Source organism: Saccopteryx leptura, chromosome 5 (genome assembly GCF_036850995.1).
Source record: "Saccopteryx leptura isolate mSacLep1 chromosome 5, mSacLep1_pri_phased_curated, whole genome shotgun sequence".
Lineage (NCBI taxonomy): Eukaryota > Metazoa > Chordata > Mammalia > Chiroptera > Emballonuridae > Saccopteryx > Saccopteryx leptura.
In genome coordinates, this window is record NC_089507.1 from 102,455,595 (window position 1) to 102,483,275 (window position 27,681).

The following is a 27,681-nucleotide window of genomic DNA, read 5'->3' on the forward strand; positions in this document are numbered from 1 at the left end:
TTATGCAAGCCCAGGGTTTTGAACTGGCAATCTCAGCATTCCATGTCAACACTTTATCCAACACTTTATGACCGTTAGAACCTTAAAACTATGTATAGACCCTGGCCAGGTGGATAAAAAGCATCATCCTGGCACACGTAGGTCATAGGATCAGTCCCAGGTCAGGACACATACAAGAAGCAGTCAGTGACTACACAACTAATTAGAAAAAGTTGATGCTTTTCATTCTTTCCCCCCTCCCCATTCCTATCAATGGAAAAAAAAATTTTAAAAGGCAGTATGATGCCCATCATAAGTTGATATATACATGAGATAAAGCCTGGAATGAAAGTTCACCACCATGATGTGATAGTGCTTGTCACTAGTGTAGTGGGGATACATATAATTTTGGTGTTCTCCAGCAAGCAGGAGGGAGAATGTGAGTGACAGCGAAGGCTGGAGAGCAGAGGTAGAGATGTTCAAAAGTTAAAACATTTTCCTGTAAAAGATGAAGAAAACAAGTAGTTACAACATTTTAAAGAATGTGAGAAATTAAGGAAAACCTAGTTGCTACATAGTTTTTAATCAGAAGTATCAGAGGTTTTGAAGATTTGGAACCATTGCTATATACAGTAAAGAATGCAGTAAGAGGTCCAGTAGAAATCCGTACAAGTCTTTGCCCAGTGACTGTTGGAAGTGGTAGTAGAGATGAATGTGTACATGTCCCTCTTGCTTGGAATAAGAACACTATTTTTAAATAGAAGTTTGTTTTAGCAGAAGTGGTTAAACTAGAAATACTAGTAAAGGCAAGAGAAGATCTAGGAATAAACAAAAGATACAGTAAAAAATAAACTTTCACTGAATCTAAATTAACATTTCTATTTCCTAGAGTGGATTCAATTGCACATAAGAAAAACTTAATGTTGAAATCATATCAAAATGCAAATATCATTGAATTGCTTCATTATCACCAGTGTGACTCTCGGTCATCAACAAAAGCAGAATATTTCAAATGTTTGCTAAACCTGCAAATTCAGCATATCTACGCGAGGTTTGCTGTCTTCCTAACAGGTAAGTCGTACAGCCTTAGTTCAGCATCAGTTTCATCTCATCAGTCAGTCTCTAGAAATGTGCTTGCAAGTGGAGTCATTGGATACCACAAGATGTATGTGTATAAATGTCCAGGATCAGTTGACCTGATAAATGCTAACGAAGGCTACTGTCTAGTTGATAGTCCTCAAAGTTTCTTTCCATTAAGTTGCATCTCTGATGTACTTCCTTAATTTTATACTTATTCCTAAATTTTAATGTTTTTATATGAATCACCAAGCCTTTAAAAATTAAGGAATGAAAAAAAATTAAGGAATGACTATAGTTGTCATTTATCAGTGATTTTCAGCGCCCCCCCCCCCCCCACTCCCAAAGGTTCAAACCTTTTTCTTCACTGGAACCAGACTCCTTCCCCATTTCCCCCACATCAGGGAGTTTTACAAGTTTTCTTTTTTAAAAAAACAATGGGAGTTTTACTGCTATTAAAAGGGTACAGTAACATGTTGAGTAACAGTTGTACACCTGAATTTAATATACTATATATTAAGTCAACTATATTAAAAAGTACATTGACTTTTTAAACCCCCCTCCAAAAATGTTTTTGTTTTGTTTTTTACAGAAAAGCCTACTCTCTCCAGAGAAGTGTTTGAAAATAATGGTATCCTTGTTACAGATGTAAATAACTTTATTGAAAACATACAAAAAGTAGCAGCTCCGTTTAGGAGTAGCTATTGGTAAGAATACTTTTCTGTAACTCCCATGTCAGCTGGAATTGAGGGCAGATGCTGACATTTGTATCTGTGAGGGAACCAGCTGATCAAAAACTGTTCTTCACCATCTTATATTTATGACACTGTAAATTAAAAAATTACTGTTTATGAGATAACCAACCTACTTTGAATTACCCATTTTCTCTACGACATGCATTTCTACCTGCAGTTCATCCTGACCGCCTGGACAGATAATGTAACCTTACAATGCATAGAAATTTTCTCCATTAGGTAGCATCCTTTTTATAAAATAGTCCTTATTTTGTTTTAAAGATGGAATTATTACCAATTTTGAGTTTACCCAGGTAATTCAACTGCAACTTACCTAGATATTGATGGTGCCAACAAATTACTATTTCCCTTTTCTTTGAAAAACTTTAAGACACATATAAAGAAAAGCCTTCCTTCTTCACATAATTTTTTTAAAAAAATCCATGTTCTACAACTTCAAGGAAATTGTTATTCTTTTCTTTTTTCTGTGTTTTGTTAAAATGACTTCATTCACAGTGACACAGTAAGTTGTACATTATAGTTTTGGGTTGCAGTGTTAAATATTTTGTTTTAAATTGTTATAAATTATTTTTAATTTAAAGCTATTGCTATTGTTAAAAAAATTTTATAAACATATTTACTTAATTATAGCACATATGAGTCTATTTAATCAGTACCTTTGTTTTTACATGTTAATATCAGAAAAGTCTAGGCAATGCATGTTAGTCTGTTTTAAAGGTTTTACCACTCTTGCAAAAACAATAGTGTTTCTCTGGCTGTTATTCAAACAACACTAAAGTTAACCTTTTTTCCAAAATGGTGCAAATTTATAAATAAGTCATTTTTCACTTATTCGTTTTGTAAAACAGTGCATTACAAAATCAACTGAATAATTTATTTATATTAGAAATAATTTCTACAGTAATCTTTAAAAGTGTAAACCACGCAAAAAACATTTGTAAGATACATAGCATGTATTTGGAACAAAGGTTTTTATCACTAATTTGTTTTTTTTTTTAAATAAAGACCAAAAATCACAACTTTTTCTACAGTGACTTTATAGCCAAAATGGGAGTTTTAGCACTTTTTAGGCCACTTAGCAGGAATAACCAGATTCTCCAGAGGAATTCTACCATATATACATGTATATATATTACCAGTTAAAAACTTTCTAATTAAAATTTAAATTACATGAAAATATTAAAGCACCTATTCCATCTTACAATTATTTTCTTATAAATGCTACTATATAAACAAAATTATCAAAGTCAGTAACTTGCATTTGTGTGTGAAAGAATAGTTGTAAACCACTACTAAGAATATCTAAGAGTTTCCGTTTTGTTGAGTCAAGAACATAATTTGGGGCATACAATGAATCCAGATAACAGGCTCTATCCATCCACATTTGGATCTCCACATGCTGTCACATGCTCCACTCCAGCATCTCTCCTAGCATCAGTTTCAGCTCTACTGAAGGAAATAAACAGCTGTGTCATAGCCAACACAATACTGATAGCTCTTAAATGTTAGGGCACAAACAGACCAATTGAGAGGTAATTGGTTTCCAGAGTTTGGCTTTATTGCAGTACAGAAATCATTTGGAGCCATTTTGAGGCAAACATCACTGAAGGAGAGGCTCTGTCAAATCAATACTGCATTGCAGCTTGGTCCATTAAAGAAGCCACACTTGGGATACAAAAGAAGCTTCTACATTAATACGTTTCTTTTTCCTCTGCTCTCACCAATTTTATTAGGTTAAAACATCACACACAGGCTTCCTCCAAATGACTCAAAGTATGAGTTCAGATAGAATTTCAGGCCCACATAACGCAAACCTGTGGCTAGGCTGCATGGGCACTATCATAATACTTGACATGACACAAAATGTAAAGCTGAAGGGAAAACTTATGCTGTCCCAAATTATAGAATATTTTATTTCAAATCTCCTTAATATCAGGACAGATGGCACACAAACTGTACTGACCCAGCTCTTGAACAGCAGAAGCACATAACTGCAATGGCTACATTGATTAAAAGATACAAACACTGTATCAAGTTTTCTGTATCAGTATCACAATGTGTTTTCTTAACTTATCCTTCACTAGAAAAAAAAGCCAGCATTGGATTAACAGTACAGAATGTGGTCAGCTGCCAATTCTGAATAGCCACTCCATGAAAACAAGTTAGTACATGATATTAGAAAGGGGAAGAATATTTATTTACTGTTGCAGTGCTCTGCAGTCTGTTTGGATTACAAAAGGAAGCTTTACAATATTGATTTCATACCATATGCATTATTCACCAAATTTTAAGTTTGTCCTAATTAGATAACATGTACTGCTGTTAGTCCTCCCCATAGATGTCATTTTTCTTGCGTTTCATTTCCTCAAAGTCAAATTCTGATCCTGTCATCCTCTTATAGATGTCCTTAATGTCATCACAGGTTGTCTCAAAGTGAGTTGTAGCATCATATGTACGGGAAATAAAGATCTAGAAGTAAAAATTAGAAAGACTTGAAACTAGGGAAGTCTCTCAATAAACCTGATAATATACTTTTCAGATCACCACTCACCTGGCTTTCTGTTCCCAAATCTTTTGGTACAAGCAGGTCACTGATGCTAATGAATCTGAAGGAGAAAAAGAATTGTGAGCAGCTGAGCTGACCCCACACTTACTCAGGCTTTGCCTGTAATTCAAAACCCAAAAGATGAGACTAGAAGAGATGATGGCTCCTTTTCTTTGTTCTCATGGGGTTTGCACACCATGGAGCAAAAAATCAATCTTGGATTTTAGATGACATAAACACATCACTTACTTCTGTTCAATTGGTTCCAAGAGCTCCAAAGCTGGTCTGATTTCTTTCTCGGGTTCCTTGGTCTCCACAGTTGTACTGACTATGGCAATGTACTTCCCTTGTGCTGCCACATTGTGTGCAGAGGAGATCATGCAGACATAGATATCTGAAAAAAAGTAAGGCTATCTCACTGCCAAGGTTTCTAAACCTTGGACATGTGCACACTCAGCTCTCATCCATATTTCTTCAAGGTCTGAATTAAAATTACTTGGAATAGACAATACCTTCTAAGCTTAAGTTCTTTGAATATGGAGGCAAACAGTCATACACAGAATATGCAAGTATTCAGAATATTCTTTAGCCTTTTGGAGATCAAGGATTTATAGGGCAATGAACTGCTAACTTGGAATGAGAGTTCTCATCCCAGTTCTGTCACAGCCAACTGTGGAAACCTGACAAACCATATAAACTGCTCTTGGGCCTTCTACCTCTGAATACTACATTTAGAAAGGTTTCAAATAACTAAGAAAAGTTTTATTAAGTACAGATAATTCTCTACTTACTATGGGGCTACACCTTGATGAGCCTATAGTAAATACCTTAAGTCAAAATGCATTTAATACACCTAAGTACCAAACATCACAGCTTAGCCTAGCCCACCTTGAATGTGCTCAGAACATATTTTGCCTATAATTGAGCAAAATCATCTAACACAAAGCCTATTTTGTAATAAATGTTAAATATATCATTTAATTTATTCAACACTGTACTAAGGGAAAATAGTTGTATGGTTATTACTTTTTTAACTTGAACCATCATTAAGTGGGGGACCTATATTGACTTCTCTTTATTTAATATAAAATCACAAATCAGCAAAAGCTGTTGCTGACTTAATAAACTCATAAATTCCATAAGTTCTATGTGTCTATATTCTACTAAGTAACTACACAATTCTTAACACAGGAAAGAATTGTTGGGTTCCCTTTTCCTCTTTACTTTCACATAACCAGGGATCTGCTTGGGAACCCCTTAAAGATTACTTTAGGACAAGCCCCTTTGTTCTAGTAATAATGTTCTGTGATTTGGATTCCTATATGAAAAGAAAAAATTAAATACAGGTAGGTTTTAACTGTCTATTTAAAAGCCAATAAACCCTTTTAAGTTGAATTTTTGGTAAGATTTAGGACTTGGGGAAAGAGATAAATGAAAACTACTGGTTAAAAGCAAACAGGTTAGTAATTACAATCTATCCTGATAATCAGAAAAATTTAAGTCGTGTTCTAGCATATTGCTAAAATCAAACATAAGTATTAAGTTGATAAATAATGACATAAAAGCAGCACTATCATCATCGCAAAAATAATGAAGTCAGGTCATTTAATAAGCTTAAACCTTCACAGGCACTCTTAGTTTATCTTCTTAATTCTACAGATGAGGAATCAAAGATCCAAGACAGTGAATACAAGCCTAGGGCAGGATTCCCAGGCTAATTTAATTTTTGTCCATTCAATGTCATGATTTGGGGTCTCAGCTAAGAGGGATCCACCGTATTTTGTTTCCTCTGTGAAAAACTAAGGCTTCTTCACCCACTAGGACAGATAAAATTAGGAATTGGGGATAAAACAAGCAAATATATTGCTCACAAAAACTAGGGGATATTTCAAAATGAATATGAAGCAATAAAATATCCCCTCATTTTTGTGAGCAGTGTATGTCTAATAAAAATCTACGAACATCTGCTATCTTCAAACTCACCTGACTTCCGATTGACCTGGTTCTGTGGAATAATGATCTGGCAGGAGTTGGCATCGTTGGTGTTCTTGATGGGGTGACTGAGGATGCAGATAACTCGGATCACCTGACCTACTTTTTCTACCCGATCTTTTACATAGCTGGGGTCACAGATGAGCTGCTTACAGCGAGCAATCTAACAAAACAAAGACTAATATTCAGTGTCCACGATGTTTTTAGACAGGATACTGATGCCACATTGTCTCTTGAATGTGTTATTTTCATCAAGTTAACTATAGACATTTATTGAACTATAGATAACTATTAAAACTAGCTTGGCCAACAATCTTTTCAAATTTTCCTGGAACAGACCGATCAATTCTAAATCCTATTCAAATAACAGGAAAACTTGCGTACTGTTCAGAAGTTTTAGTCCTAGCCAGAATAGGGTTCAAATCCTGGCTCTATGTAATCTCAGAGTTGTTATTAAACAGTGTAATTAAGGGTTGTCAGTATATGAGAACTTACCAAATAAAGAGTAAAATGTCCTATAACTAGTACTAACTAGTATTACAAACTGATCAAAATCTTTATCATTTTATTTTATTTTTTTTATTTATTTTTTTTTTTTCATTTTTCTGAAGCTGGAAACAGGGAGAGACAGACAGACTCCCGCATGCACCCGACCGGGATCCACCCGGCACGCCCACCAGGGGCGGTGCTCTTCCCCCCAGGGGGTGATGCTCTGCCCATCCTGGGCGTCGCCATATTGCGACCAGAGCCACTCTAGCGCCTGAGACAGAGGCCACAGAGCCATGCCCAGCGCCCGGGCCATCTCTGCTCCAATGGAGCCTTGGCTGCGGGAGGGGAAGAGAGAGACAGAGAGGAAAGCGCGGCGGAGGGGTGGAGAAGCAAATGGGCGCTTCTCCCATGTGCCCTGGCCGGGAATCGAACCCGGGTCCTCCGCACGCTAGGCCGATGCTCTACCGCTGAGCCAACCGGCCAGGACAACTTTATCATTTTAACACTGATAAGTAAAAAGTTGCAAGATAGGTATTCAAGTCTTCCCCTTTACATCAAAGCCTTGAAATTTCCTAGAGGAAGCAGCTGCATGTAGCAAAGAAGAATGCGATAAAACTGCAACATTTGGCCCTGGCCAGTTGGCTCAGCGGTAGAGCATCAGCCTAGCGTGCAGAGGACCGGGGTTCGATTCCCGGCCAGGGCACACAGGAGAAGCGCCCATTTGCTTCTCCACCCCTCCGCAGCGCCTTCCTCTCTGTCTCTCTCTTCCCCTCCCGCAGCCAAGGCTCCACTGGAGCGATGGCCCGGGCGCTGGGGATGGCTTTGTGGCCTCTGCCTCGAAGCCCAGGATGGGCAGAACATCGCCCCCTGGTGGGCAGAGCGTTGCCCCTGGTGGGCGTGCCGGGTGGATCCTGGTCGGGCGCATGCGGGAGTCTGTCTGACTGTCTCTCCGTTTCCAGCTTCAGAAAAATTAAATAAATAAATAAAAATAAAATAAAAACTGCAACATTTTAACTTAAGTTTTGGGGTTTATTTTTTGAGCATTTCAATTTTTTTAAAGTTATTTTTATTTATTCATTTTAGAGGAGAGAGAGAGAGAGAGAAGGGGGAGGAGCAGGAAGCATCAACTCCCATATGTGCCTTGACCGGGCAAGCCCAGGGTTTCGAACCGGCGACCTCAGCGTTCCAGGTTGATGCTTTATCCACTGCGCCACCACAGGTCAGGCGAGCATTTCAATTTTTAAGAGTTGATGTTTCATGAAAGAGGAATGATCTAGTTTGCAAACCAACAGCATCAACATTACTTGAGAGCTTGCAAAGAAATGCAGCCCAACCTTTGACAAGTTACTGAATCAGGATATGCCCTTCAATAAAATTAACAATGATTTTTATATTCAATTCCAATGTGAGAAACTGCCCAAAACTCCACCTAACCAGCTCCACAGCTAAACTCCAAATTAAATAAATGTTGATAATTAACATTAATATGTAATAGTTTACTAATAACAAAATGGTCAGTACTGCCCAAGCCCAATTTCAACCAACAAACTATAAGTGATACAAATACAGCTATATTTAAAAGAAAATTTGAGATAGGCCCACAGTATATAAAGGATACTTAACAATAAATACCAATTTACTATAAGAAATCACATATAGTCTAAAATGGAGCATCAGTGTCCATACCAAATTTAAGTACCTATTAAATAATCAAGTTTTCACAAGAACATAGTATTTTTAAATTGTAAAAGCTACTTACCTCTCCTTCAGATTTAACACCAATCACTTTTCCATTTTGCACAATGATTTCTTCAATTGGTTTATTCAGCATGTAGGTACCTCCATAAATAGCACTTAGCCTAGAAAAAATTTTCAGGTCTACTTTAACAATATTGATAATTGTTTCAATACTAAAATCTTCCTAAGATCTTAATGAGTTATAGGCAATACATATCCTTCTAGAAGACATTAGTTTCAAAGTTACTAAAGCATCTATTATAAAACAATCAAAACCATGAAGTGATGTCTCATATTAAGTTATGATATCAAGTTAAAAACAACCAGAAATGGAGGGACAGCTTAAATGAGTTTATCCTACATATAAATAAAACTATCAGGAGGCAGTGGAGAGTTAATAAAAGCAGACAAAGAATAGGCAGCTCAGTGAAATCTTTATGTGGTTTTAATGGATGGCTCTTCCCCTGAGGGGACGAACTCCCCAGGCCTTATAACGGAGCATCTAGAACAGAAGCAAAAAGCCTGTGGTCTTACTGATTTAAGATGTCATTAGGATGGCCTCACTGGTGGTGGCACAATGAATAGAGCGTTGACTCAGGACAAGAAAGTCCTGGGTTTGAAACCCCAAGGTCACTGCCTTGAGCACAGGCTTGCTAGCTTTGAGAGCAGGATCCTAACACCAAGGAGGTTGGCTAGAGGTCCCCCTCAGCCCCCCACCGCAGTCAAGGCATGTATGAGAAGCAGGCAATTAACAAGTCAACTGAAGCTTCTCATCTTTCTACATTCCTGTCTGACTGCCTGTCTGCCTACCTATCTATCTCTCTCTAATATCAACTTTAAAAAAATATTATACAGGATGGAATTTGGGGTTGTAAATGGAGATGAAAACTGGCAGCCTGACCAGGCGGTGGTGCAATGGATAGAGCGTTGGACTAGGACCCAGAGGACCCAGGTTCGAGACCCCAAAGTTGCCAGCTTGAGCCCAAGGTCACTGGCTTGTGCAAGGGGTCACTTGGTCTGCTGTCGGTCAAGGAACATATGAGAAAGCAATCAATGAACAACTAAGGTGCTGCAATAAAGAATTGATTCTTCTCATCTCTCTCCCTTCCTGTCTGTCTGTCCCTATCTGTCTCTCAGACTTGTCACCAAAAAACAAACAAACAAAAAAAAAACTAGCAGAAATCCTACAAACAGCAGTCACCAAACCTGTAAAATCTCTTCCCTTAACTACAGAAGTGCTGTACATGAGAGGGACTCCAAGGAAGACAGCAAGAGCTTAAAAGCAAAAAGATTTTTTTTTTTTTGAGCAGAGATTAGAGCTGTGGGTCATTAAGAACAAACTAGTTTGGCCTGACCAGGCGGTGGTGCAGTGGAAAGAGCGTCAGACTGGGATGCAGAGGACCCAGGTTCGAGACCTCGAGGTCACCAGCTTGAGCGCGGGCTCATCTGGTTTGAGCAAAAGCTCACCAGCTTGGACCCAAGGTCACTGGCTCGAGCAAGGGGTTACTCGGTCTGCTGAAGGCCCGCGGTCAAGGTACATATGAGAAAGCAATCAATAAACAACTAAGGTGTTGCAACGCGCAATGAAAAACTAATGATTGCTGCTTCTCATCTTTCTCCGTTCCTGTCTGTCTGTCCCTGTCTATCCCTCTCTCTGACTCTCTGTCTCTGTAAAAAAAAGAACAAACTAGTCTGTAACTAACTGCCTTAGAGGAGCTTTGGAAGACCGCCTGGGCGTCCCACAGAAACCCTAGAACCACAACTACTGTACCAGGACTAAGAAGTTAGCCAAAGACAAAAGACTCCCTTTAAAAAGTATTAAATCCGGTGGCACAGTGGATAGAGCGTCAGACTAGGATGTGGAAGACCCAGGTTCGAGACCCCAAGGTCGCCAGCTTGAGCAAGGGGTTACTCGGTCTGCTGAAGGCCCACAGTCCAGGCACATATGAGAAAACAATCAATGAACAACTAAGGTGTCGCAACGAAAAACTAATGATTGATGCTTCTCATCTTTCTCCATTCCTGTCTGTCTGTCCCTATCCCTGTCTCTGACTCTCTCTGTCTGTAAAAAGAAGAAAAAAAAAAGTATAAAATCAAGGCCTGGCTGTATAGCTCAATTGGTTAGTGCATCTTCCCAAAGCGCAGAGGTTGCCAGTTTGATCCCTGGTCAGGGCACATACAGGAACAGATGTTCCTGTCTCTCTCTGCTGCTCTCTACCTTCCTCTCTCTAAAAATCAATAAAATAAATATATACATACTATATATAAAATCAAGCCTCCAAAGTTCCAACATGAATTTATCTGCCTACTCAAAAATACTCTTCAGAGACTCTAACACCTCTGTAGTATACAAATAAATATGTCCAGTATGTAATCAAAAATGAGATGTGAATAAATAAAATGGATCCAAAATAACGAGGATAAGCAATCAACAAAAACAGATCCATATCACTGATGTTAAGAAATGCAGAAAGTTAAAAACAGCTAATATAGCCCTGGCCATCTTTCCAATACACCAAGGTTGTAGGTTCAATCCCTAGTCAGGGCACATACAAGAATCAACCAATGAATGCATAAGTAAATGGGACAACAAATCAGTTTCCGTCTCTCTCTCTCTAAAATAATAAATACTTTTCAAAGAGACAGCTATCATAAATATGGTCAATGAGTTTGCAAACATCCTAACTGAAGGAAACGTTCACGAATGTTATAAATATATTTAGGAGAGTCAAAATGAGTTATAGAATCTTACAAGAGAAATTAAAACCATGTTTAAAAATGGAAATTCTAGATCCACAAAGTACAATATTAAAAAAAAAAAATCCTACTGAATGGGATTAACAGCCTATTGAAAATAACAGAAACAAGATTCAGTGAACCTGAAGACAAATGAACAGGCATTACCCACTATGAAACGGGCAGAGGAAAAAAAGACAAAGAAATGAGCAGAGATTCAATGACCTCTGGAATAGTATCAAGCATCTACCACATAGTAATTGGTCTCAGAAGGAGAAGAAAATAGGGGATGGAATATCTAGAGAGGATAATGATTTAAATATTCCTAATTTGATATAAAAAATTATCTTACATATCCAATCAGTTCAGCAAATCATAAGCAAAATCAAACCTAGACAAATCCTAGTGAGACTGCTAAAAAACCCAAAGAAAATCTTGTACACAGCCCACAGGAAAAAAATCTATACATACACAAACTACTAGTGACAGCTAACATACATACAAATGCATATATACACACACTAAAACATGCAAATTAAACTAAAAAATTAAAAAGAAAATACATCATGAGTGATGCTTACCCCAGGAATGAAAAGTTAAACATCCCAAAAACCAAACTAATTCACTATAATAACAGCATAAAGAAAAAAAAATCTGCATTAATTCAATACCGCTTCATAACAAAACTCTCAGCAAGCTATGAATAAAAAGGAATTCAGTCTAGTTAAGACCATCTAGAGCCTGACCAGGTGGTGGCGCAGTGGAGAGAGCGTCGGACTGGGATGCAGAGGACCCATGTTCGAGACCTCGAGGTCGCCAGCTTGAGCGTGGGCTCATCTGGCTTGAGCAAAGCTCACCAGCTTGCTGGCTCACTTGCTGGTTCGAGCAAGGGGTTACTCGGTCTGCTGAAGGCCGCAGTCAAGGCACATATGAGAAAGCAATCAATGAACAACTAAGGTGTCACAATGCTCAACGAAAAACTGATGATTGATGCTTCTCATCTCTCTTCATTCCTGTCTGTCTGTCCCTATCTATCCCTCTCTCTGACTCTCTCTGTCCCTATAAAAAAAAAAAAAAAAAAAAAGACCATCTAGAAAAAAACAGAGAACATATTTAACAATAAATGCTAAAGCATTCCCCTTAAGACTGGGAACAAAGCAAAGGAGGTCCATTCTCATCACTTCTATTCATCATTTTTGTTAGTACTAGTCAGTGCATAAAGGCAGGGGGAGGGAGAGAACACAAAGACTATAAAGAAAAGTTAATCTCTCCAAAGATAAGATAACCATATACAAGGAAAATTCAAAAAAATCTGCCTGACCCGGCAGTGGCACAGTAGATAGAGCATCGGACTGGGATGTGGAAGACCCAGGTTCGAGACCCCGAGGTCGCCAGCTTGAGCAAGGGGTTACTCGGTCTGCTGAAGGCCCACGGTCAAGGCACGTATGAGAAGGCAATCAATGAACAACTAAGGTGTCACAACACGCAATGAAAAACTAATGATTGATGCTTCTCATCTGTCTGTTCCTGTGTCTGTCCCTGTCTATCCCTCTCTCTGACTTTCTCTCTGTCTCTGTAAAATAAAATAAAATAAATTAAAAAAAAATTCAAAGAAATCTAACACTAGTAGAAAAGAAGGTCACAATATAAGGTCAGTGTACATAAATCAATTATATTTCTGAATATTAGCAACAAGCAACTTTGAAATAAAAACAAACTTCCATTAACAGCAACATCAAAATAACTACTTATGAATAAATGTGAACAAAATTGTGCTAGATCTCTACAATGAAAACTATAAGACATTGCTGAGACAAAGAAAACCTAAATACAGGGATAAAGCACACTCACAGATTGGAAAACTTGATACTGTTAAAATAATTATCCCCCAGCCTGACCTGTGGTGGTGCAGCGGATAGAGCGTCGACATGGAATGCTGAGATTCTTGGTTCAAAACCCCGGGTTTACCCAGTCAAAGCACATATGAGAAGCAATGAGCTGATGCTTCCCACTGTCCCCACTTCTCTCTTTTTCTATCCTCTCTCTAAAATCAATAAAGAAAATCTTAAAAAATAATTTCTCCCCCAAATTGATATATACATTTTTTTTTCTTTTTTGTGTGTGGTGGTGAGGAGGTTGTCAAAAGGGCTGGGAGCCCATGTCTTCTTCTGATATATACATTTTTTAAATTAAATTTATTGGAGTGACACTGGTAAATAAGACTATATAGATTTTTTTGTGTGTTTTTTTTTTAATCAAGTGAGAGGCAGAGAGGTGGACAGACAGACTCCCACATGCGCCTGGTTTGGGGCTGATGTTCCACCCATCTGGCCCCACTGCTCCATTGCTCGGCAACCAAGCTATTTTAGTGCTGGAAGCGAGGCCATGGAGCCATCCTCAGAGCCCATGGCAAACTTGCTCTTTCAAGCCATGGATGTGGGAGAGGAAGAGAGAGAGAGAGAGAGAGAGAGAGAGAGAGAGAGGAATATAGAAGCAGATGGTCGCTTCTCCTATGTGTCCTCACTGGGAATCAAACCCAGGACTTCCACATGCAGGGCTGACGCCCTACCGCTGGGCCAAGCAGCCAGGGTCAAGATCATATAGGTTTCCAGTGTACATTTCTATGATACATGATCTGTATATTGTATTGTGTGTCCACCACCCAAAATCAAATCATCTTCCATCACCATGTATTTGGCACCCTTTACCCTTTACTACCCCTACCCTGCTCTATAGATTTAATTCAATCCCAATCAAAATATCAGCAAGCACTTTTTCTAGAAACTGAAAATCTACTAATGTATGTGAAAATGCAAAGGACCTCGAATAGCCAAAACAAATTTGAAAAGGAACAAAGTTGAGGACTTGCATTACCTGATTTTAAGGCTTACTATATAAAACTATAATATTCGGGACAATGTGGTAATGGCATAGAAAAAATAAATAGATCTCTGGAACAAAATACACATTTATATGGCCAAATGATTTTCTGCAAAGGCACCGAGACATCTGGAGAAATAGATCTTTTCAACAAATGGTGCAAGAAGAGCAACTAAATATCGGTATGGAAAAAAGTAAACTTCGAGCCCTACCTTACCCCATACACCAGTATCCTTTCAAGATGAATCAGAGATTTAAACACAAAGTTAAAACTATGGAACTTCTAGGAGAAAAGGACATAAGAAAGTACCTTTGTGCCCTGGAGGTAGGCAAAGGTGTCTTAAGATAGGACCCCAAAAGCACTAAACATAAACATATATATGTAAAAACTTAAACTTCTGCCACAGACTGCCACAGGAGCAAACATAATGCATATATCTGACAAAAGACTTGTTGCCAGGACACATCAAGATCTCCCACATTTCATAAAGACAACCCAATCTTTAAAAATGTATAGAAGACATGAATAATCACACCACACAATTATACAGCCAACAAGCTCATTAAAAGGTAATCAATCTTAGTCCTCAAGAAATGCAAAGTAAAACCATACTGAGATATCAATATGGTTTAAAATTAAAAAGTAGTTAAAATTAAAAAGACTGACAACACAAAACGTTGAAAAGAATGTGAAGCAACTAAAATTCTTACACATTGCTGAGTGTTTGTAAAATGGTGCTACCACTCTCACAAGTTGGTTAGCAGTGTCTTATGAAGTTAAACACTTGCCCTACAAGCCAGCAATTTCACTGCTGGATTCCACCCCAAAGAAATAACAGCCTGTGCCAGACCTGTGGTGGTGACCTGGAATGCCTAGGTTGCTGGTTCGAATCCCCAGGCTTGCCCAGTCAGGCACTTGGGAGAAGCAACTACGAGCTGATGCTTCCCACTCCTCCCCCTGCCTTTCTCTCTCTCTCAAATCAATTAATAAAATGGAAGGAAGGAAGGGAGAGAAGGAGGGAGGGGGCTAGGGGAGGGCAGGCCTAGGTCGATACAGACTTTTACACAAACACTCATAGTAGTTTCATTCGCAATACCCCAAAACAGAATACAACCCCGCTGTCCATAAAGGTAAGGGGAGATTCACACAATTCACATACAGTAATGGAATACTGGTCAATATTTTATAAATGAACTACCAGCATGTGCATCAACATAAATGAATCTCAAAAAACTGTTAGGCAACAGCCAGAGACAAAAGAGTACATACATACTGTATTGTTCTCTTTACATAAACTTCAAATACAGGCAAAAAGTAACTGATAGTGATAGTGATAGAAATCACAGATGTAACTTATGCTGTGTAGGTGATTGTAAGGTGATACAAAGGAACTACATGGAGTAAGAAAAATGTTCTATACCTTAATTCTGAAGTTTCAATTACACGAATTTATTCAGTTATCAAACTCAACATTTTTACTGTAAATCCGTGGTTTCGTTGATATAAATTTTACTTCAATAAAAATAATACATCTCACTACTCACAGGCATATCGTCTCGTTTTTCACAACCATACCTCATATACTTCCACTGAAGATGAGGTTCAGAATCAGTGGGGTTAAATATGGGCTCTTACCTTGCAAATCCTTGTGGCAGTTCTCCAAGGCCATACAGTGGATAAAGGTATGGGCTTTTGCCATATCTTGCCAAAGACTCACTGTAAAGTTTAATCCTATTAATGGTTTCAACACATGGTTGATCTAAATAGCTGGAAAAAAGAAAATAAATATTACAAAAGGGCTTTGGTTTTCGTTATTGTGTTCAATTTAAAATCTTTTTCTGAAGTGACTGAAATTCAGTAACTTTGTATTTTACTTAAAAGGTTCAAACATTAATTTACAACTGGAACCTCTTTTCTCACTGTATATATCACATGGCTCTATATTTTTGTTAGACCTATCATACTTGAGAACGGGAATTTATTAGCATTCCAAAAAATATACAAATCTATAAAAGCCAAAACACTTACTCATCAGTTCTGTAAAGTGCCAGGGCATGACCAGTAAAATCTATAACATCTTGGCCCAAGTCAAATTTCTTATACACCTCTCGCATTGGAGTCTTCTTAGGATCAATGCCCTCAAAAGTTCTAGCATCTTTTTCATCGAAGTTGGCAACATATACTAAGAATTTTCTGAAGCGACGTTTTTCAAACAGCCCCATTAAGCCTAAAAGAGAATTTTCCAAACAGCACATATTCATACTAGGACACTGGAGAAGAGAAAGTTTAAATATGTCATGTTATTATCTGAGGCTCTTCTAGAATTTGGAGCCTGACCAGGCAGTAGCACAGTGGATAGAGCATCGGAATAGGATTGCGGAGGGCCCAGGTTCGAGACCCCAAGGTCGCCAGCCTGAGCACAGGCTCATCTGGTTTGAGCAAAAGCTCACCAGCTTGGACCCAAGGCTGCTGGCTTGAGCAAGGGGTTACTCGGTCTGCTGAAGGCCCATGGTCAAGGCACATATAAGAGAGCAATCAATGAACAACTAAGGTGTCGCAATGCGCAACGAAAAACTAACGATTGATGCTTCTCATCTCTCCGTTCCTGTCTGTCTATCCCTCTCTCTCTGTAAAAAAAAAAAAAGAATTTGGATAACTTTAAAATACACTGACATAATTACAACGGATCAGTTAGGTGTTCAACTCTTTTCCTCCTTATGTGAGAAGCGGGGAAGCAGAGAGACAGACTTCCACACGTACCCAGACTGAGATCCACCCAGCAAGCCCCCTATGGGGCAATGCTCTGCCCATCTGGGCCCACTGCCTGGCAACCAAGCTATATTAGCACCTGAAGAGAGGCCAGGGAGCCATCCTCAGTGCCTGAGGCCAACTTGCTCCAACTGGGCCATGGCTGCAGGAGGAGAAGAGAGAGATAAAGGGAGAAGGTAGAGGGGAGGGTGAAAAAGCAGACGGTAACTTCAACTGTGTAGCCCTGACCAGATAGCGAACCTGAGACATCCACACGGCGGGCTGATGCTCCACTACTGAGCCAACCAGCCAGGGTGGTGGTCAATTTTAAAGTACAATTACAAGTAATTACAACCAATATTTAATTAAATTAACATAGTATGTTTAATTATGTTTCTCATAGGTACAAAGTAAAGATGACTTTACAAAACTACTATAACATGAAAGCATCCAGTTGAATGTTTATTATAACAACTCTAACCGATACTCAGCCTATGGCCTAAAATTCTAAATACTCTTCCTTTTCTTTTGTGTATGCTAAAATACACTCTGGCATTTAATGGGAAAGAACCTTAGCTACCAGTAACAAACCAACCTCAATGAAATTTAAAGATCATTATGCTGCTAGTCACTTACTTAAGTCCTAAATAATCATTTTACTGCTCTGTACACTAAAAAGCAGATGAGTAGACAGCTATAAACTATCACAGAGTAAACCCTCAGCTCTTCCTAATAGTATTCCCACTACTACTGTAGTATATAACTGGTAGACAAGGGAAAAAGAAAAAAAATTTTTCTGGTTTTATAATCTCTTCCTCCTTTCTTTAAATGGCACAAGCTACTTCAAAAACAACTATAGCTTCTAAAATAACTCTCAAACATTTCTTTTATACATGGTGACAATTTAATGTTTTGATATATTTCCCAAGACTAAAACTAAAACAAAACTGAAAATTCAAATGATCATGAAGTATTAACGACAGCTGACTACATTTTCAAAACAGTATTTACAACCTAGCTTTAAAAATGGAGAGAATGGGCTCAGGCCAGTAGGTCAGTGGATAGAGCGTCAGCCCAGCATATGGATGTCCCAGGTTTAACTCCCAGTCAGGGCACACAGAGGAAGCTACCATCGGCTTCTCTCCTCCGCCCTCTCCTCACCTTCTCTCCCTCTTCCTCTCCTGTAGCCGGTGGCTCAACTGGTTCGAATGTGGCCCTAGGCACTGAGGATAGCTCAGTTGGTCTGAGAGCATCAGCCTCAGGTGCTAAAAATAGCTTGGTACTCAAGCACTGGCCCAAGATAGGGTTGCCGGGTAGATTCTGGTTGGGGCACCTGTGGAAGTCTGCCTCACTATCTACCCTCTTCTCACCTAAATAAACTTTTTTTAAAAAGACAGAATGCAGCCCTGGCCGTTTGGCTCAGTGGTAGAGCATCGGCCTGGCGTGCAGAAGTCCCGGGTTCGATTCCCAGCCAGGGCACACAGGAGAAGCGCCCATCTGCTTCTCCACCCCTCCCCCTCTCCTTCCTCTCTGTCTCTCTCTTCCCCTCCCGCAGCCGAGGCTCCATTGGAGCAAAGATGGCCCGGGCGCTGGGGCTGGCTCCTTGGCCTCTGCCCCAGGCGCTAGAGTGGCTCTGGTCGTGACAGAGCCACGCCCCCGAGGGGCAGAGCATCGCCCCCTGGTGGGCATGCCGGGTGGATCCCGGTCGGGCACATGCAGGAGTCTGTCTGACTGTCTCTCCCCATTTCCAGCTTCAGAAAAATACAAAAAAAAAAAAAAAAAGACAGAATGCATACACAATACACATTAACGGCATAAGGCTAAAAAGAAATACTCAATCACCACATCGAGTACCATAATTAACATAAAGTTTAATTGTCAGGTATAGGAGTAAGACAGTCAAAAAGCAATGTGAGTCACTACTGCAATTCACTTGTAACTCAGGTATCATATTTTGGAGGACGCCACCTATTGGAACTTAAAGCTACCAACAACAATTGATTTTGGACTGCTGCCTAACTTGTTTTCAAAACAATAGAATCTGATAGTGTTTTCTTAAGTCCCTCTCTTTTTCCTCTTCTTTCCTTTCCCGCCCTCCTCTCATCCTGATGGAGCTTTGGAAGACCGCCTGGGCGTCCCACAGAAACTCTAGAACCACAACTACTGTACCAGGACTAAGAAGTTAGCCAAAGACAAAAGACCCCCTTTAAAAAGTATTAAATCGTGGCCCTGGCCAGTTGGCTCAGCGGTAGAGCATCAGCCTGGTGTGCAGGGGACCCGGGTTCGATTCCCAGCCAGGGCACATAGGAGAAGCGCCCATTTGCTTCTCCATTCCGCCCCCCTCCTTCCTCTCTGTCTCTCTCTTCCCCTCCCGCAGCCAAGGCTCCATTGGAGCAAAGATGGCCTGGGCGCTGGGGATGGCTCCTTGGCCTCTGCCTCAGGCTCTGAAGTGGCTCTGGTTGCAGCAGAGCGATGCCCCGGAGGGGCAGAGCCTCGCCCCTGGTGGGCGTGCCGGGTGGATTCCGGTCGGACGCATGCGGGAGTCTGTCTGTCTCTCCCCAGTTTCCAGCTTCAGGAAAAAAAAAAAAAAGTATTAAATCGCCTAAACAACTATGAACAAATCCCTATGCACACTGCACATATCTTATTTTAAAATAAAAAAACAAAACAGGAACAAATACAATATTTAAAATAAAAAACAAGTAAATTTAAACCAACAAACTGACCAGTATTTCAATGGGAACTATGGGCCTACTTTTGGCTAATGAGATCGTCAATGTCCGGTTCCATATTTGTCACTGCTAGCCGTAACAAGTGATATGACGGGCTTCTGGAGCCCTGACATGGGCGTTCTGCGTCACCGGAAGTAGTACTGTACATGAGCGACACCGCCACATACAGTACTCACTGACCACCAATGAAAGAGGTGCCCCTTCCAGAAGTGCAGCGGGGGCCAGATAAATGGCCTCATGGGGCCGCATGCAGCCCGCTAGCCGTAGTTTGAGGACCCCCGGGCTAGAGCATCGACCTGGAATGCTGAGATCACCAGTTCAAAACCCTGGGCTTGCCCATTCAAGGCACATAAACAAGCAATCAATGAACAACTATAGTGAAGCAACTATGAGTTGATATTTCTGGCTTTCTCTGTAAAATCAATAAGTAAAATATTTTTTTTAAAAAAAGATACATAGGTAAGAGCTCAAAGAGAATAAAAAAATAATTTCAAAGTACTGTATTCAGCCTGACCAGGCGGTGGCGCAGTAGATAGAGCATCGGAATGGGATGTGGAAGACCCAGGTTCGAGACCCTAAGGTCGCCAGCTTGAGCGTGGGCTCATCTGGTTTGAGCAAAAACTCACTAGCTTGGACCCAAGGTCGCTGGCTCAAGCAAGGGGTTACTCGGTCTGCTGAAGGCCCGCAGTCAAGGCACATATGAGAAAGCAATCAATGAACATCTAAGGTGTCGCAATGCAATGTGCAATGAAAAACTAATGACTGATGCTTCTCATCTCTCCGTTCCTGTCTGTCCCTGTCTATCCCTCACTCTGACTTTTGTAAAAAAAAAAAAATATTGTATTCAAACTTGTGAACTCTTAAAACACTTTATTAGATTAAACTCACTGTTATTTAAAAGATTTAAGCCTGACCAGATGGTGGCACAGTGGATAGAATGTCCACCTGGGACACCGAGGGCCCAAGGGCCCAGTTTCGAAACCCCAAGGTCGCTGGCTTGAACCTGGGCTCATCCAGCTTGAGTGCAGGGTCACCAGCTTGTGTGTGGGATCACTGACATGACCCCATGGTTGCTGGCTTGAACCCAAAGATCTTCAGCAAGGGGTCACTTGCTCTGCTGGAGCCCCCTGATCAAGGCACATATGAGAAAGCAATCAATGAACAACTGAAGCGCTGCAACGAGTTGATGCTTCTTATCCCTCTCTCTTTCTGTCTCTGTCTCTCTCACCACAATTATTAGTGGAGTTTTTTACTATCTCGCTACAGTGTCTTCCAACATTTTAGGCTCAATATTTTCTCCTCTAATAAAATAAATAAATGGAGTTAGGAAAACTGCTACATAAATAAGAAAATTTTTCTACATTTATGCCAAATTAAAATTACTGCAGAATTTAACAATTCTTTTCCTATTCTCTCAATTTAAACCTTTCCCTCCTCTAAACTCCTAAAACATTTAGTACATAAAATTAATTTACCCTTTATACAAATTTGTCCTTTCTCAAACTGCTCTGCACAACAACTACAATACCCTAAATCAGTGTTTTCCAACTAGACAGGTACCAATCCACCAGAAATTTCATGCCAGTCCACAGAAAAGTTAATCACCCTGATATAGATTATAGCCCCAATGATCCTAGTCAAATTTTCTTATGCTCAGGGTTATTTCTGCTATAGCGGCCCCAAATGTAAAAGGGTTAAAAACCACTGCCCTAAAAAAAAGAAGTCACCTTAATGGTGGTGGCACAGTGGACAGAGTGTCAACCTGGGACACTGGGGTCCCAGGTTTGAACCCCAAGATCACCAGCCTGAGCACAGGATATCAGCTTTAGTACCAGATCATCAAAATGATCCCATGATCACTGGCTTGAAGCCCAAGGTCACTAGGCTAGAGCCCCCCAGTCAAGGCACGTATGAGAAGCAATCAATGAACAACTAAAGTGCTGTAACTACAAGTTGATGCTTCTCATCTCTCTCCCTTCCTGCCTGTCTCTGTTTTATGGAAGGAAGAGAGAAAGGAAGGGAGAGAGGGAGGGCGGGTCTGACCGGGCAGTGGCGCAGTGGATAGAGCGTCGAACTGCGATGTGGAAGTCCCAGGTTCGAGACCCCGTCGGGGTCACCAGCTTGAGCAAAGGCTCATCTGGTTTGAGCAAAAAGCTTACCAGCTTGAGCCCAAGGTCGCTGGCTTGAGCAAGGGGTTACTCGGTCTGCTGAAGGCCCGCGGTCAAGGCACGTATGAGAAAGCAATCAATGAACAACTAAGGTGTCGCAACGAAAATGATGATTGATGCTTCTCATCTCTCCGTTCCTGTCTGTCTGTCTCTGTCTATCCCTCTCTCTGACTCTCCCTCTATCTCTGTAAAAAAAAAGAAAAGAAAAAGAAAAGAAAGAAAGCAAAAAAGAAAGAGAAAGAAAAAAGAAAGGTCTTGGCCTGACCTGTGGTGGCGCAGTGGATAAAGCGTCGACCTGGAAATGCTGAGGTCGCTGGTTCGAAACCCTGGGCTTGCCTGGTCAAGGCACATATGGGAGTTGATGCTTCCAGCTCCTCCCCCCCTGTCTCTCTCTCCTCTCTGTCTCTCTCTCTCTCCTCTCTAAAATGAATAAAAAATAAATAAAATAAATAAATAAAAAAAGAAAAAAGAAAGGTCTTTTCTAATGGTGTTTGCTCTTTAAAGGAGAGATAATAATAGAAAATGTTAACCAGGAATCTGTGGTTGAGCCAGTAGAGAAAATAATTTATGGCAGAGAATAAACTCACTTCATACTCACTAGAAATTCCTAAAAATAGAGATTTTAGAGAATGACAACAGCACCAATCAGAAAATGGGTTTACCAGACCAGAGTTTTTTCTTTTTCAGCACGTTGATTAATATAGTCCAGTCAGTCAGCTTAGTACATTACGTACACAGGCTCTAGAACAGAGGTAGTCAACCTTTTTATACCTACCGCCCACTTTTGTATCTCTGTTAGTAGTAAAATTTTCTAACCGCCCGCCGGTTCCACAGTAATGGTGATTTATAAAGTAGGGAAGTAACTTTACTTTATAAAGCAGAGTTACAGCAAATTAAGGCATATAATAATAATTACTTACCAAGTACTTTATGTCAGATTTTCACTAAGTTTGGCAGAATAAATCTTTATAAAACTTACTATAGTTAAATCTTTTTTTTTTTTTTTTACAGGGACAGAGAAAGAGTCAGAGAGGGATAGATAATAGGGACAGACAGGAATGGAGAGAGATGAGAAGCATCAATCATCAGTTTTTCGTTGCGACACCTTAGTTCATTGATTGCTTTTTCATACATGCCCTGACCGCGGGCCTTCAGCAGACCGAGTAACCCCTTGCTTGAGCCAGCGACTTTGGGTCCAAGCTGGTGAGCTTTTGCTCAAGCCAGATGAGCCCGCACTCAAGCTGGCGACCTTAGGGTCTCGAACCTGGGTCTTCCACATCCCAGTCCGACGCTCTATCCACTGCGCCACCACCTGGTCAGGCTAAATCTATCTTTTTATTTATACTTTGGTTGCTCCGCTACCGCCCACCATGAAAGCTGTAACGCCCACTAGTGGGTGGTAGGGACCAGATTGACTACCACTGGTCTGAAACAATTCCAGCAGGGTTTCTTCCCATTCTGCTAGTTAAATCACCTATGTTACCTCAGGCCTGAGTTTACTCATCTATAAAATGGAAACCTTACTTCATAAAGGTGTTTTAAAAGCCAAGTAAGAAAACGAATGTGAAGTGTTCAGCACAGAGCCTAACACACAGGAAACACACACAAAAAAATGGCTCTTATGAATTATTATTATGAAAAGAGCATTTACCAGACCTAGATAGGTTCAGACTCACCAGCAACAAACTACATACGATGGTCATTTAAACTCTCAACTTCAAAAGGAGAGAAAATTTTGAACATTCTGTTCACTAAGGTATTCTCAACTGCCCAGACGGTATCTGGCACTTAACAGACATTCAATAAATATTTATCGACTGAATGAATGGATGATGGTTAAAGTAAAGGACACTAAATTTAATCTCTAAGATTCATTTCCATTGTAAAATCTTAAGTCTGAGAAAACAAATTACTTACTAGATGCCAAGGCTTCTGCTTCAGTGGAAGGAACCTTGTAGATTTTTCCTCCCTTGTAGACAAAGCTCCCCTCTGTCACTTTGAAATCCAGGTAACGAGTGACCTCTGTATAAAGCAGCATCTTAACCAGCTGACCTATAAAAGTCATACAACTCAAACTGTAACTTATATCCTACTACCCTTAAAAACTAGCAGAAATAAAAATACATTTACTAATACTAATGGCTTCCCAATTTTTTAACATTGTCCAAAACTCCTACCAAAAAACCTCCAAAGCTGTTTTTTAAACGAAGACAATCAGAATGTTCGCCTATTTGTTAGCACATTCAGAAGTCTTTTTTAATGTCACCACTTCGAAATTAGTAACTCCATCAACTTACTTTCGTAAAAGCTACACAATCATTAGAGGTATGAGTTTTATAATTACTGTGTAATAAAACTGCAAATAGGATTGGGTTTCTTTGAAGTTTCCTGTTATATTTTAAAGAGAGACAACTCACGGGCAAAATTTCTCAGGACTTTGTGTTTTTCAGTTGCTAAGTCAATTTATATTAATCAAAATAAACACTAATTTCAGATCAATAAAAAGAAAAGAAAAAACAAAAAGTCAGGCATACAATTAAAAATATTACCTATAAAAAATATATATATACATTACCCATAAACCAAAGAAATTCTGGTATATTAAAAATAGCAAACTTTTTTTACAAACTAAATTATTTTAAAGCTCATTTAGAAAGATAAACATATTAAGACTGTCAAAATAAAAAAAGCTTTTGAGAACAAGAAATGAGAAATTCATGCAGCCAGATGTTAAAGTACATTGTACAATGACATTAATTAGTCCACATATTAGTCAAAAACAATATAGACCTACGTCCAAGAATTTAATGTATTATAAATATTTAAATCAAAGTGGAAAAAATAAATTGTGTTGAAGAACTGACTGAACATTTTGAAAAAATAATTTCAATCTCTGCTTCTCAAACAGATAAAATAGATAATTTATATAGAAAATATGTTAAAAAATGAAACTGTAAAACTATTTAAAAGCAAGAATTTGTACTTTTATAACTCTGCAGGAGAGTGAAAAATTTTAAGCATACCCTTCCAAATCAACAACAATAAAAGGAAGAAAGAAAGGCCCTGGCCAGGTGGCTTAGTGATAGAGCATTGACCTGGCATGTGGATGTCCCAGATTTGAGGACCAGTAAAGGCACCCAGGAGAAGTGACCATCTGCTTCTCCACCATTCCCCCTCTCCCTTCTATCTCTCTCTTCCCCTTCCGCAGCCAAGGCTCCATTGAAGCAAGTTGGCTCAGCTGCTGAGGATGGCTCCATGGCCTCGCCTCAGGTGCTAGAATGGCTCTGTTGAGCAACGCCCCAGAAGGGTACAGCATTGCCCCCTAGTGGACTTGCCGGGTGGATCCCAGTTGGGCACAAGCGGAAGTGTGTTCTTCTGCTTTCTTGCTTATCACTTAAGAAGAAAAAAAAGAAGATCAACCTGTATGACTACACAAAATTTAAAAACTTTTGTACATAAAAAAATGCAATAGTAATATAGAAGGCCAATCACAAACTGGAAAAGATATTTTCAACATATTTTAAAAGGGGTTTTAATAGTCTTTATAAAGAGTTCTTTACATCAATAAAAAAAATACAAAATCTCACCAAAAAATATGTGCAAAGCACAAGGCTAGACAGTTCTTTAAATATAAAAGCCAATAAATAAATAGATATCATTTCACCCTCTAATAGGTAGGTATTTGTAAAATCCATTATTCTGTCTTTTAATACAACAAAATGACAAAAACTAAAATGTATAATATCCAGGCTTTGGTAAAGGTCTTGGGAAATAGGCAATCTCACAGCTTACTGGTGATTAGCAATATAAAGCCTTAAGAAATCATTCCCTTTATCCTCCATAATACACTTTGAGGAGTATACAAAGTGATTTATCACACAAACACTCTCTCTCTAATTAAGTATATTTTTATTTCCTTTCTGCTTACCTATGTTTTCTAGTTGTTTTTTTAATTTATTGATTTTAGTGAGAGGAAGGGAGGGAAAGAGAGACACAGGAACATCAATCTGTTCCTCTCTGTGCCCTGACCAAGCTTTGAACCAGCAACCTCTGCACTTCCAGACAGTGCTCTATCAAACTGAGCTATCCCAGCAGGGCTGTTAACTAATTTTTAATAAAATAAATTTATTACTCAACATAAATTTTTTTTCATTACCAATGTACCTCAAAACAATATAAATTATTTCAGCAAAAAATTAAAATAAAATCTTTGCATTAAAACAAATTACAGTGCTCTGGCCAGATAGCTCAGTTGGTTAGAGCATCCTCCAGATATGCTAAAGTTGCGGGTTCAATCCCCGGTGAGCAAACAAACAAGAATCAACCAATGAATGCATAAACAAGTGAAACAACAAATTGATCTGTGTGTTTCTCTCGCTCCTCCCTTTCTCTAAAATCAACCAATAAATAAAAACTTAAAACAAAAATATATAGTGGTGGCGCAGTGGATAAAGCGTCGACCTGGAAATGCTGAGGTCGCCGGTTCGAAACCCTGGGGTTTGCCTGGTCAAGGCACATATGGGAGTTGATGCTTCCAGCTCCTCCCCCCTTCTCTCTCTCTGTCTCTCCTCCCTCTCTCCCTCTCTCCATCTCTCCTCTCTAAAAATGAATAAAATTTTTAAAAAAGAGGCACTTCTTTCAAAAATATATATATATATATAGAATATGAACTCAAAAAAAGGGGAAGGCCTCATGTAATTTATTTTAGAGGACATAAATAGACTTATACCAACAATTTATAGTTTTTTAGTAATCTCAGAAAAAGGCAGTATCCCAGCAATTAAAAAAGATACTTAGCTCCTCTAAATAAAAACATAAAAAAAAATATGAGAAATAATTTTATGAGCCTACAAACTAGAAATGCACTATTGCTGAAGGTCCAATTATCTAAGACTGTCACCAAAGCACCAACAGGAAAGTCTGTTACGATTACAATTTTCATATGTAGTGTACCACAGCATATCATAATTCTCTTTCTTCAGAACCAACCAATCACTAACACATCACCCCCCTTTCCCTCATTTTTATTACTTCCAGACACCTCTAATGGACCACATTACTCACCGTACTATAGTCATTCAAAAGAATCCATTTCCACATACCTGGAATAATACTGGCAGGAGTTAGTTTCTACTTTTAAATCAGATTCTGTCATAAATTTAAGTTAGAATTCTTTACCATTAGCCATAAGGAACTTAGGAATTAAGTCAACATTCCAGTCTCTTCCTCTCCCCATTGATGCTGGTGGTGTTCCTGGTATTTTAAATCTTTTGTATAACTAAAACCAAAACAAAAAATATCCATAATGTAACAAAATTTATTTTTCATTATACTGTGCAACTATTTTTTGATGACGTTTCACATAACAGTACTAAATGAGATAAAGTATAACAAAGGCATTTCATTTTTAATCAGATAAAACCGTTAGTCAAGTTCCAATACATATGTAAATTAAATATATTACTAAACTAATGAATGCTAAAATAAGTATTGCAGAGGTGGTGTTTGTTTTTACTAGCAGAAAAGCAAGAATACAAAACAATTTATCACCCTGGCCAGGTGGCTCAGCAAATAAAATGTTGTCCCAGCACAGCAAGGTCTCTGGTTTGTCTCCCTATCAGGGTACATACAAGGGGCAATAAGTGAGTGCACAACTAAGTGGAACAACAATAGATGCTTCTCTTTCCCCCACCACTCTCTCTCTCCCTTCCTCTCTCTCAAATCAATGCAAAAATTTTAAAAAATAAATTTGTCAATGACACACTAGTTCTGCAGATACATTCTTATTACTTGTAGAAATTATTTAAACTCATTCTCTCCTGAATAGAAAGCTATCAAAGGG

At 39.2% G+C, this 27,681-nt stretch overlaps 2 protein-coding genes across 5 annotated transcripts in view; one reads left to right on the top strand and one right to left on the bottom strand.

Annotated features, from left to right (window-relative positions):
- The window catches only part of TASOR2 (transcription activation suppressor family member 2), an 86,262-nt gene extending 82,864 nt beyond the window's left edge, over positions 1-3,398 (top strand). For all 3 annotated transcript variants that reach the window (XM_066385650.1, XM_066385651.1, XM_066385652.1), the window contains 2 exons: positions 869-1,050; positions 1,649-3,398. In XM_066385650.1, the coding sequence (XP_066241747.1) occupies positions 869-1,050; positions 1,649-1,767 (301 nt within the window). In that variant the 3' untranslated portion in view covers positions 1,768-3,398. The remainder of the gene's footprint in view (positions 1-868; positions 1,051-1,648) is intronic.
- GDI2 (GDP dissociation inhibitor 2) overlaps positions 3,348-27,681 on the bottom strand; it is a 44,204-nt gene continuing 19,870 nt past the window's right edge. For both annotated transcript variants that reach the window (XM_066385655.1, XM_066385653.1), the window contains exons 3-11: positions 27,018-27,117; positions 23,757-23,891; positions 16,220-16,418; positions 15,827-15,958; positions 8,597-8,696; positions 6,340-6,511; positions 4,606-4,750; positions 4,363-4,417; positions 3,348-4,280 (exon numbers count right to left, since the gene is read on the bottom strand). In XM_066385655.1, coding sequence (XP_066241752.1) covers positions 4,134-4,280; positions 4,363-4,417; positions 4,606-4,750; positions 6,340-6,511; positions 8,597-8,696; positions 15,827-15,958; positions 16,220-16,418; positions 23,757-23,891; positions 27,018-27,117 — 1,185 coding nt within the window. In that variant the 3' untranslated portion in view covers positions 3,348-4,133. The remainder of the gene's footprint in view (positions 4,281-4,362; positions 4,418-4,605; positions 4,751-6,339; positions 6,512-8,596; positions 8,697-15,826; positions 15,959-16,219; positions 16,419-23,756; positions 23,892-27,017; positions 27,118-27,681) is intronic.